The 12,949-nt window shown below is 34.3% G+C and overlaps 2 protein-coding genes across 2 annotated transcripts; both read left to right on the top strand.

Annotated features, from left to right (window-relative positions):
• Positions 1–1,482: 1,482 nt before the first annotated feature.
• LOC138330729 (clumping factor A-like) lies at positions 1,483–6,004 on the top strand. The gene is made up of 3 exons (XM_069278253.1): positions 1,483–1,609; positions 4,676–4,842; positions 5,216–6,004. The coding sequence occupies exons 1-3, from the start codon at positions 1,483–1,485 to the stop codon at positions 6,002–6,004; spliced, it is 1,083 nt and encodes a 360-aa protein (XP_069134354.1).
• A 1,952-nt stretch (positions 6,005–7,956) lies between these two features.
• On the top strand, positions 7,957–11,519 carry LOC138332165 (bis(5'-nucleosyl)-tetraphosphatase PrpE [asymmetrical]-like). Its single transcript, XM_069280158.1, has 3 exons — positions 7,957–8,019; positions 8,358–8,436; positions 10,162–11,519. The coding sequence occupies exon 3, from the start codon at positions 10,244–10,246 to the stop codon at positions 11,048–11,050; it is 807 nt and encodes a 268-aa protein (XP_069136259.1). The 5' UTR covers positions 7,957–8,019; positions 8,358–8,436; positions 10,162–10,243; the 3' UTR covers positions 11,051–11,519.
• The last annotated feature ends 1,430 nt before the right edge of the window (positions 11,520–12,949 follow it).

Here is a 12,949-nt window from a genome sequence, read left to right as displayed (position 1 = left end):
TCATATAATGAAGATTTCAAGACATTTACAATGTATATATGTAGCGACAACCCCAGTACAGTTCTAATAATGGATGATATAAAAATATTAACTACATGTAGCATTTCCTTCCATTCAAATGGTTACTAAACGTCGCGCTGTATTGTCAAAAATACCTTTTAATATCGGACAGATTGGTTACAAAAACAGGACAAAAGCGGTTATTAATTTCGAGAAAATATGAGTGCACTTATGTTATTTTTTCTTTAGTAATCTATTGAAAACCATAAGATTTAATGAAGAAAGCTGTAAAAGTCATTCAAATGAACAGACAAACATATATGGTGCCTTATTAACGTAACCTACAACACATAATTAATGCACTACTGTTAAATTGTTGTTTTTTATATCTTATATATATTAAGATGAAAATTTACCTGATGAAATCACTTCACAATTATTAAACACGGTAATAATGTAAAATGAAATTATAGACCGCACATTGACTTCATGGTCTGACCGTACTGTGGACATAAATATAATGAGTTTTGGCAGTATTGTCAGCTGTAATTTGCACAAATTGCAGCCTATGTATTGTAAGCATTGTAATTCTTCAGTGTTCCTTCCAGATTCGCGAGTATGAAAGATACGGCACAGTGCCTTTCTACTACCCCAAATGGGATTCGAACTCGCAATCTAGAGATAGAATCATTATGGTAAAATCGTAATAATCGTATAATAGTTGATAGAATGGTTGATGTCATAATTTCCTAACTTTAATTTCTCAACCCATTAAACAATTTGGCCGTCATTCCATAACATCTGATTGGTTAATATTTAGATATTGTTTGATTTCAATGAACAGTGATAAATAAAGGTTGTCAGGGATACCATACGTAATGGTACCACTTTGGAAAGACTCCGTTGCCATGGTAACAAAATAATGGATTTTGATTGGTTAAAATTACTATGGAGGTGAAAGGGAACACAATGGTACTACTTTCGAAAATCCGTGTTGCCAAAGAAACGAAAATTTAATAGTCTGATTTGTCGAATTTAGATATCCTCCAACTACAGTATAATATGGTATATATGGATTTGGAGGAATACAGAATTATATAGAACAATTGCTGGGGCGCTAAGGGGACTTCTGAAATGGTCACCCATTACAAGTATTACTTTATTCATTTTATTTTTCTTTGCCCCAACAATGTACTGAGGGCAACATGTGCTGCATTGTTATGTTATGTCACGATATTTTTCCAAAGATTAATATCTTAATGTACATATTTATTTCTAACACAAAATAACGGTCATTAACTGAAGTACCTGTATACTGTTTATCTTGCTAATTATTTAATGCATATGTCTTTGTTCTAGACAAATCTAGACGATATGGTACATGGCGAGCCCCATGACTTTGTCTCCTGTATCCTTAAGAAGTCACATGACAAGTCGCACGCCTCACATGGATATGCTGAAGAGTAAGGTACTACTCTGATCATGGCGAGGAAGGCTGACCTATCACTGGCCGTGGTCATTGTTCTGGTTATATACCATACCGCGATATCCGAGGGAGCCCAACAAATAAGGCACCATGATAAACGGGCAATGGGTAGCATGTTTCAAGGTAAGCTACATATCGCTCAGTTTATAGAGAACAACCAACTACGTAAATGCGAAACAGACATTCGGAATGGCCTCTGTGTATAAAAGATTGAGCCCTGGATAGCATATTGACTCGGCGACTGGTTGACTGGTTAATCATGAACTTCAAAAGTAAAAATGTTTTCTGACAGGTAATTATTCCTAACTAGCAATGATCAATGAAATGAACAGATGGTTCAAAATATCAGTTTTGATTACGAGTGGGTAAAACCATTAGAATTTCAGGATTTTTTCAGTGCAAACTTGCAAAATGACTACCCTGGTTGGAATTTGAGCTGAAGGGCCATATATTTATTATTACACCTGTCACTGTACATTAATTTACATGTAGCGGTAGATTACTTTCAACTAATCTACAGGTCCAGGTAAATTAATGTGCAATGAACGGTAGAGAGCAATACTACATGTAGCATTGTGAACATTTGACAGATAAATAACAAATAACTTAAATCAAAGTCAAAATATATGTAATGCAAAGCTTCAATAATACATAGTATTCTTTATTTGATGTTTTATATTAAGTTAAAGGGACAATTCACTCAGGCTAATTCTTTTACATAACCAAGAAGCAAAATATGGCATAAATGTATTGTTCTACATTTCTTATGAAACATATGTTATAAATTATTGATAAATTCTACTTCAATGTTTAGTATTTTAATTGATACTGTTGTTATTACAAATCGTTGATCAATACGATTAAGCAGGTACAATATGTACGCTGTACCTATATACCAGAGACAAAGTCACGCACGTTAAGCAAATGAACTACATAGCCACTGTTGAGGTGATAAAATGATTTTTAGGCAAAACAATTCACCTAATAAGGTAAACACACTACTGTAAGAGCGATTTGAGCAGTTCTAGACAAAAGTAGCATTACTCTACGAGCAAGGGACAGGGTTCGGCATACCAGATGTTTGACCACAATTAGAATGGCGGACAGCGAGCGAGTTTGCACATTTCACACGCATTTCACCACCATGGGCTTTTCTGGCATATCAAAGTAAAACCGACTGATCTAATTTCCATAAGAACTGGATTTTTTCTGGTATATGTACAAATTTTAATGTTCTCTTAGACTGAATTGTCCCTTTAATCAAAAGTGTGTATGACTTAGGCCTTATCATTTGTATTACTGTTGTCTCGTAGATTGTTTGGTTGAATGTATATTTTGACAAAATATGCAAAGCAGTGTACAAGTCCACTAGGTTTAGTACATATTTCTGTCACCAACTACAAGCAACAAGTGTTATTTGATAAAAGAGGTTCCTGAAAATTCAAAACGTTTCCTTACAATGCCTATTTGCTTTTCAATTAAATCAAACAAAGATTATTGAAGATTTCGCGTATAGTCATTTGAGATAAATGCGGTATTCATATCCCACTGTCATACAAAATGACAAAAATGCTTACGAGTTAGCACTTTTCTACTTGCGTGGTATACTATATACATGTTCATATATTGACTGAGCTAATCATTAAAACAATGCAAATGTTGCCAAAGTCGACTGCTTACATATCTAGCCCCTTTCCTGATCACGTAATCCTGATTAGTCATGAAAGGGGTTTATATATGTGATCTCAAGTTTGGTAGCAAATGCTTATAGGACACACTTTACCATTGTCAGACTTTGATTTTTTCAGTAATACCTGATATCCCAATTGCCATTTTTTCAGTTTGTTTCATGAGTCAGTGTATTTCCTTTTTTACTTGGGATACGTAGCGGAACAGTTGAACAATGTTTACAACTTAAAGAAACCAGATATTTCAGTTACAGTTCATTGATGACTAGACTGAGTAGTCTTCCCAGGGGATTATGGGAATTAACAGTACATTTGTTTGCAGTGGATTTATCCGGAATGAAGGTTTTTATGACGTGTAGGTGTAGTTGACGTCCCACCCAACCCAACCATCTGTGTAATTGGTGTTATACAAAATAATGTGTCGCATGACAGTGGTATAACCTCATTTGTAAATAAAAAGTGTATCCTCCAACGTATACCTAACGTTTTCGGAAGGGAGGTAACTCCTACAGAAAATATCACACTCAAGTGAAGTTTGTGTTTTATTTTTGTTTTATTTATTTATTTTAAGTAATTCGGAACTGGATATCAATGGGATTTTTTTGCTAGACTCTGAAATGCACATTTATTATGAATTGTGACAATCAATGGCGTTTTGCAGAAACTAATTTTAACATATCAGATTGATTCTAATTTTAAATCGAACTCACAAATCAACGCTTTGAACAAGCAATCTCTGATGTTAAAGGCCCACTACCTTTCCGAAACGGCTTTTAATTTTTAAAATGGGAATGTAAAACAAGATCGATATTTTTGTAGAGTCTTAAAAATTATTAACTTACCGTTAATACTACATTTATCATCACCTTCTGAACGATTTGATTAAAATAAATAAAATGTAAATTTTCATAACGCGGGTCGTATTATGTTTCCCGCCGTCGTCCTAAATACCGCGTGTAGTTGACTATCACTACGCCAGACGGCAAAACAGCGAATTATCTCTCCACTGTTTTCATTTACGCAGGAAATCTTGCATATGTTTGGTGTCGTAACCTTATTTTAGGTCATCGGTATGCATTTTCTGATGTTATTAACGTTTTTTAATATTTTGCTCCGGAAAGGTAATGGGCCTATGTTAAAAAGGAAACTTGAAGGTTTGTTTTTTTAGCAAAACTGGCTTTCTGATTTTTGACATTGATACATAAATCATATCGAAAAATGCTAGCTGTATGGTGGAAGAAAGGACTTCCCTACAAGTAACCACAAATAGTTTGATCTATTTCATGACAAAATTAATGGTTTTTACAGTGGAAACATAACTCTTTTATTTTCCATGTAAAAATAAAGATAAGAGCCAAGTAAAATGGTTTAAATGAGATACATTAGTCAATGTACAACCAGTGCCAATTTTATTTTAATCATGTTAGCAAAATGCAACATGTTAGCCACCTTGCTAACTAACCTTTTTAATATGATAAATATTTTATCTCTATGTCTACAGATATCTTGAAATCTATCAAAACTAACTTCGTTCCTGGAAGTAAGAGCAAGAATCAAAAAGGAGGAGGCGGTGACGGTGGTGACTCTACTTCCGGTGGCTCCTCCAGTGGCTCCTGGAAAAACATGATACCTGATATAGCTAAGGCTTTCATACCGGATGAGGACAAGGTATTGGGAGAGAATTTACGTTCACTTTTATAATATTTTCACAGTAGCAGTACATACAGCTATTCCTTCAACAACTTGTAGGTAAAGACAATAATGCTGGCTAGTAGTAAAAACAAATTATAGATAATATTTCGATATTTATATTTATTTTCAATTCTAAATGCAAATATGCCTCATCATAACTGTCATTAGCGTCTCATTTTGGTGTAAAACATAATTGTACGTTTTGTTATATTATAGTTTATAGACTTCAGAATTTGTTTTTATCATACATTTTAACATAATTGCATTGTACATTATTCATAAGAGAAACAAGAAATAGACAAAACATTTAATTTGTTATCGATACTTAACTAGTTGTTTTAAACTTTAGGATAATAGCACGTCCACAGAAGACATACAAGACAAGGACTCAGCCTCTAACATTACAGAAGTAGACCCCCAGGCCACAGAAATAAACGCAGGCGTGCTCGAAAACATGCCTCAGGATACAAAGACCAATACAGAACCGATGGAGGATAGTGGTAAAAAAGACGATGATTCTCAGGATGGTGAGAAAGAGGGCGACTCGAAAACAGAGGACCCAGATAAAGTTCAAAATGATGACAAACATGATGAGATTTCTATCGATACTCCTGTGGAGTCAGATAGAAAGCAGGAAAAAGTGACTGAAAAACAAAATGAGAAAGTAAATGAAGGGATAACTGAAAATATGAACAACGATAATGTCGATAAAGCAGTGACAAAAGGGACGCCTGCTGGAGATGTTACAACAGAACCGGCTAACCAGGTACAGAGTGTTGTCTCAAAAGAAAACGGTGATCATGACGAGACTGCACCACTGTCGTGGGAGGCGGAGTCAGCAGAGACTGGGGATGGACATGAGGATACAGATAACGGCTCAGAAAAACAAACAGAACTGGACGATCAGACTGTTAATGAAGATGGTAGTATAAAGGTTAATGCTGGCGTTACCGAAAACCAAGGCAATGACAATGTAAACCCAGGTCAAGGGGACAAATCCTCGCCACCTCAGGCTCAGCACGTCAAAGAAACGCCTTCTATAGTCGAAAAACTCACATATGAGAAAAGTCAGCCACTGTCGTGGGAGATCGAATCACCAGAAGTACCAGAAAAGACAGAGAAGCAAACCAGGCGTTAGGGTATATCAACTTCTTATAATTACAAATATTATTTAATATTGATTGATAACTAAACGGTTAACTTTCCTAGAATATATGTATGTATTTTCAGGTTTTTTGTTATTTCTATGAAAGTTTATAATCAAAACTGATATATCTTTAACTTATTTCAACAAAGAATTGTTTTTATAATTGCCATATGACAAAGGTGATATTCTGGCTGATGATTTGTTTTCCGGTTGAAAGCGTAGAACTACCATGAACGGATCATAACGTTAATGAAACTGTGTTGATTTGAAATGATTTTTAATTGTTTGAGAGTCTGCGTTTTCGAACCAAATATTGCACTTAAAAGATAATTTTAATGTTATCTATATACATGATGAATTTAATGTTCAATGCTATAGACTAAGTATTGTATATGTTCTCTATATAAATGACGTATTTGATGTTCAATGCTATAGACTAAGTATTGTATATGTTCTCTATATAAATGACGTATTTGATGTTCAATGCTATAGACTAAGTATTGTATATGTTCTCTATATAAATGACGTATTTGATGTTCAATGCTATTATTATTTTGTTCTCCATTCATTGTATTGTTTTTGCTACCATTTCTCTATAATATTGATTTCACGGTGTTTCACCACATTTCATTTCTAGTATTGTAGATGTTCATATCCACGATGTGTACAGAGTATGGTGTAACGAACCAATCGGAACAACCTCGTCCACCATTCAACAAAAACTGGGTTTGGTGGAATTTGTTGGAACAGCCAACTGTGTAATACAACTGTACATATAAATAAAGTTCTACCCTGTATATTGTCAGTGACGTTTTCTGTATTTTAACGAAAGGAAAAACGGTAGTACCGATTCATTTTTTTAATATTAAGCAGAAAGGAATCTTCATATTTTACATGAGAGGCGGTGTGGAGGTATTCGGTGGAGAGTTATGTAACAATAAAGAAGAGACAAAGACCCGATCCCATATTTAGTCGCTCCTTGCTAGTACTATCATAACACATTACCAGCAGATTATGTATAAGTTAAAAATAGAAATGACAACTAATGATAACTCCATATATATCATTACTAAACATGTCATTTTCTTCTCTTTGTTTCTTATTGTTTTTCACTCTGTCTTTAAACATGCAATGAGGAAGTATGTTGTTCACCATGCTTCGTGATTAAAACAAAACATAGTCGATATATAGGTCAGAGTAGATTTAACCACATATACTATGAATTATACATACTATATACACGCTGTGTGATTAACATACATATCCTTATTATCACTTCGTATCACATAGAACCTAACAACATCCCATTACGGGTCATGTTCTCCTTTGTCTATACGTAGCTACATCAACTCGAAGCAACATTTCGTCCCAGCATACATATACATCTAGCTATACGTTGTGCTCTTTTATCGACACGAATACGTACACAAAAATGATTCTGATAGTTCATAAAACTATTTCATTCCGTCAATTTGATTGGTCATTTAGAAGGATGTTGTTAGATCCGCAATAAAACGCAGTGATAATAATGATATTTATTTTATTTGCACAGTATGTTGCTGTTGTCGCATCATATTGTCAAGGTTTACAATAGCATGCTAACTATGATCAAAACTCCAATTCATACAATATTGAACTCTTTATCATGGCAATTTATATTTTGATTTTTCACAAGCAGAGTGGGCGTGAAATTAGCAAGAAATATATTCCATAAGAATAAAAAGTCCATGGCGATTCATGCTGTATTTCAAAAATAATACTATGTGCGCATGCTGACTTTGAAAAAAAACTTAATTAATTTGCTTCCCACATGCTGACCATGTCGAGATTAAAAGAAAACGTTGATTAGAAAAAGAACAAATTTATTGAAAAAAAGAAGACATGTTAACACTAAAAAGTATGTAGTATAGAATGTATGTTTAGTAACAGTTACTTCCCTTTATAAACAAACCGTCGTTGATCCCAGTAGGTACAGCTTCATTTCACGTGTCTTAGTAATACACCAGGTAAGTGATTGTAAGTTTATGGATATATCATCTGTCTAAACTACAGGGAAAGTGAATACTGTAAGGGTTACAGAACTAACTAAAACAATGTGGATATATATAGGCTGTTAGCTAACATGTGTTACGTTGTCAACAATAGAGATCAACACCTGCAGTGTAGATTACCAGCCTAACTTCAATAAAGATTCGGATATTAGTCTAGCAGTTAGGATTCATTAATAGATATTTCGTTCATTTGTGACAAAATAGGAAACGTTGGTAAATGATAAATGGACCGAGTCTGATTTCACTCTGAGCCTAATAACCTGCCATGTATTTCCTTCTCTACATGCTTGTAGATGTATAAAGGGAAGCAACTCGTACTAACCTATGCAGTAACAAGGAAAGTTAACTCCGGGATGCTTATACAATATCAAGGTATGTACTGAACATCGTCGGAGACCCACGGGCCACGGGTGATCGCACTACACTACGCTACACTTATCACTACGTTAATTAATGGAAATATAGGCAAAACTTTTGACTTCCGTGTTTCCCATTTAATAATGCCAATTCATAATTTTTCTTTATTACACACTTGTAATATCACCTATGTGAATTGTGATTGGTTTAGTCCGATATGAATGGTACTATTACCACGTTTCTTGTATACTACAATATTTTACTACGAAATGCTGCACGACGACACTAATCTGTAGATTCATAAAGATGCTTAAAATCAGTATCAATATTCTGGCCTTCTCTTATCGATTTGAACATGCTTATATGTGCTACAAAATTGATATATTTCAACATTTTTATTGCATATTCAAATCTTCGCTTCAGTTATAAATCATGTACATTGTTTGATTTTGTAAAATACACTGGCTATTTTTCCAACTAAATATAGTTATTACGGCGCATTGGTACTTGACGGATTTTTGGTTTTTAGTGATACGGTCCAAATATCAACTGATCGATTGGTTGATCATCGGGCAAAAAACTCCGAACGGGAAGAAACAAAGACAAATACTAGTCACATGATAAATAGAATTTATCATTCGTTTCCCTTCGTATTAGATTCATGATCTACTTGTTTCGATTTTTTTTTCATTTATTGCTCGCCACAGGCTCGCAAAAAAATGAAAAAGTCATTAACTCACATCATAAATCTAATATGAAGGGAAACTCATGACACATCCTCCCTATATTATGATATTTCCGCCTTTTGAATCGATTTTCAATAATTAATTTTCATTTGTCATACTAAATCCGACTTTCTGATTTGCAGATAGGTTTTCTCCATTTAAGCATTGATGTTGCTATTTTTTTTTATCTTCATCAGGGTATGAAAGGAATTTTGTTTGCAAACTTTCGTGAGAATCCGCGTAGTTTCCGCGTCATTCTTGGATTTTTTCTTCATAGTAGTATGACGGAAAAGTATCTGCCAATAAGAAAATCGCTTTTTTTTGTATAAATGTCTACGTTTATAGGATAAATGTGATGAGTTATTATAATACATGTATGTAAGTGGTGTGATGAATGAGAGCCCTCCTGTGTGGGAACATTTGTTTATATTTTTGAAGGCTAACCCCAAGGCCCCAACCTTGGCAGCCTTCAGATGTATAACATGTCTGGGATATTAAATGTTTTTTTTAGTTTGAAAACAATTAGAAATTAATTACACTGCAATGACGAAATATTCTGAGAATGATGCGAAAACCCGACGTTATCAGTACGTCACAATAGAGATGTCGACGTTGCGTATTGCATTAAAAATAATAATCTGTTGGAAAATCATTGGAATCCTACGTTTAAACTTATCTGAGAAAAAAATATGAACATTGATAGAAATATTCTTTTAACTTCATAGGGTAATGAAATAAATTTTGTTTGCAAATTTTTGTGAGAATTCCACTACGCGGATTCAAACAGTTTGCAAACAAAATTCCGTTCATACTCCGATGAAGTTAAAACATATTTGTAATGACATCAATGCAAAATGCATACTGTATACGTGGCGAGTTTCAATAATTACTTGAAGTTTTTAAATGTATTTACATGTACATCCACATATTATCACACCGAATTGACAAACTACCAAAGATTGAACTTCGTTAATTCTTTGATAAAAAAGTGTTGTTTTTTTTGTTTTTTTTTCAGTTTCAAGATATTGAGGTTCTCGGGAAATCACCAACCGAACGAAACACAGACAGAATAATCATCGCACAACAAGGAGAATAAAATGGCTGGTCTTCTTTCGTACATATGTTCATTTATATTTAAATCGTCTCCGGCGAGACGGTCAAAATACAACTTACCACTTCCTCAGAAGTGTCATTTTGTTTTGGACGATGACGTAATAGGAAATAGAAGCGTCTTTGTGATTGGGGATATACATGGTTGCTATGACGAACTTTTAGAACTATTAAGTCTAGCAGAAAGTGCCGAACCAAGCAGGCCCATTCTGCCTGTTTTCGTTGGTGATTTGATTAACAAGGGACCGAAGAATGTAGAAGTTCTTCACAAAATCCAAAACATGGACGCTTACTCTGTGAGGGGCAATCATGACGAAGCCGTTTTAAGACAACTGTTGAATCGCAGGAAAGACTCTAACTATGAATTTCCACCCAAGTACAAATGGTGCAAGCATCTTACTGATTCAGATGCGGACTTCTTAACTGACCTTCCCTACACAATATCTATCCCGTCATGCAACGCGTTACTAGTTCATGCGGGACTTGTGCCTGGTATTCCTCTTGAAAGCCAAGATCTTACAGACATGATAGTTATGAGGAATGTCGAGAAAAAATATGACGGCAGCCTAAAAGCGAGTGAAATGCGAACTAATGGGGAAAAGTGGTCCTCTACATGGCCAGGTCCGGAACATGTGTACTTTGGGCATGATGCCGTCCGAGGGTTTCAGGATTGCCCATTCGCTACTGGATTAGATACTGGTTGTCTTTATGGAAAGGAACTCACTGGGATTTTCATTAATGGCTGCAAAAAACGCATTTCAGTAAAATCACAAAAAGTCTATAGGCCACCATAGGATAGCGGAAACAAATAGAACATTTTGTTTGATTGGAATCGAATACCTGTTATAGTAACTCCAAGCCTTAAATATTTGTCATTTTACAATAGATTTAATGTCAAAACGTCAAACGGTAATGTGGGTGCCATTTAAACATTGATTTGGTCTATTTGCCATTTATGGGAGGATGAATGCCAACTAGACAGTGATGCGCTTAAGTTTCATGTTCAATTTGTCCAGTTTACATTTACTCTCCCATAGTTGCCAACTGGATTCAGTTCAACTGTTACATAAATTATACAACTGTTACATAAATTATACAACTTTGATGAAGCGACTGGTGGTCACCGTACTGAACAATGCCAGCTGCGTTTGATGATCATAGCAATGTCGCATGTGAAATATAAATTGATCAATCTGTAAGGTTACATTTCAGTTGACGGGGATCAAATCACCCTCGACCTTGACATAGAGTGACGTAACCAGAACACACAAAATAAAATATTGTTTACTAAAGACATCTTCTTAATGCTTGTTTTTCTTTTTATGTATAAGGAACTGTTATTTATTACATATGATCGGTGTAAGCCAACTTTTGCTCTGCCTTTTAGGCGAAGTACAAAATGATATTGTCCTAGCAGGCAAAGTACAAAATAATATTGTCCTAGCAGGCAAACTGTCAAAGTACTTAAAAAGTTGTCATAGCAGGCAAAATACAACAGAATGTTGTCCTATCAGACAAAGTAGAAAATAATGTTGTCCCAGCAGGCAAAGTACAAAATAATGCCCTACTATTCAATGTACAAATTAATGTCTTAGCAGGCAAAGTTTTAAAAAAGTTGCCCTAGCAGGCGAAGTACAAAATAATGTTGTCTTGCAGGTAAAGTACAAAATAATGTTGTCCTAGCAGGCAAAATACAAAGTGATGTATTGGAATTGTATATGTTCTCAACATTTTATAACCAAAAACGACGACAATGGTCAGGATGGTAATTTTCTCTCCTTTATAAAAGAGTGTTTTCAAATATCTCCTTTAGCTCTACCTTCGTTCTGTCCTTTCGTTTCAAACGCTCAAGTAAGCAACGTAAAGACTTCCAAAGTGCACAGTCAGCCGAATGTCAACATGACATTAAAAATAAGACAAACAGTTTGTAATTGATGTAAATATGACTTTAATTCGTGTAACATATTCATGAACCTATACCCATGATACCGTGTTTCTGTTATGATTAAGGTTAAGCCATTACTTTGAACAATTTTCAAAGAAACGCCAGAAATGTTTTGTAATGAACCTTTTCTGCTAAATCGGCTGATAATTTTCCTGTTGTCACTGTTTAAACTTAAAAGCTTCTGTTCTGAATCTGCACAAATGTTTTAAACAAAATTAAAACACCAAATTATTGCATCGAATATTCATAGGCGAAAATGAAGGGTAAAAACAAAAGCATGGAATTTCACCCTGTTGCTATTGTTTAAACTTTTAAATCAGACTCGCTTAATGATAGTCTAACGATTGGACGGTTTTAGTTAAACATCAACTTATTAACAATTTGATTATGAATTAGAATGAAGCAAATTCATAAATGCGATTTAATTAAATAGAAAAAATAAGTATTTTCATAGAATATATAATGCTATGTATCCTTAAGTTATACAATCACAAAGTCAATTGTAATTATTGACAGTAGTGTAGTGCAATGACTAAAATATACAGTAACACTGTCCGATTATATAATCATTGGTTATAGTATATAGTGTCTACTATAGACATTACATTACATTAGAAATACTTGATAGGAAAATAATAGATGTTCCCTTGTAGCTAAAAGAGAAAGATACTGTAGAACAACTTATTTTTCGCGTTACTTTTTCATGACAATTTGATTTCGCGTTGTAAAGCCTTACGGGTTTTTGATG

The sequence above is a fragment of the Argopecten irradians genome, chromosome 9 (assembly GCF_041381155.1).
Source record: "Argopecten irradians isolate NY chromosome 9, Ai_NY, whole genome shotgun sequence".
In the NCBI taxonomy this organism is placed as follows: Eukaryota; Metazoa; Mollusca; class Bivalvia; order Pectinida; family Pectinidae; genus Argopecten; species Argopecten irradians.
Note: the sequence above shows the minus strand (reverse complement) of the source record. Positions and strands in the feature narration are given on the sequence as shown.

Excerpts from the sequence above, each read along its gene's own strand:
- LOC138330729 (XM_069278253.1), top strand. The coding sequence starts at position 1,483 with ATGGCGAGGAAGGCTGACCTATCACTGGCCGTGGTCATTGTTCTGGTT. Across the intron at positions 1,610-4,675 it reads AATGGGTAGCATGTTTCAAG|ATATCTTGAAATCTATCAAA; the intron begins GTAAGCTACATA and ends CTATGTCTACAG. Across the intron at positions 4,843-5,215 it reads TCATACCGGATGAGGACAAG|GATAATAGCACGTCCACAGA; the intron begins GTATTGGGAGAG and ends TTTAAACTTTAG.
- LOC138332165 (XM_069280158.1), top strand. The coding sequence starts at position 10,244 with ATGGCTGGTCTTCTTTCGTACATATGTTCATTTATATTTAAATCGTCT.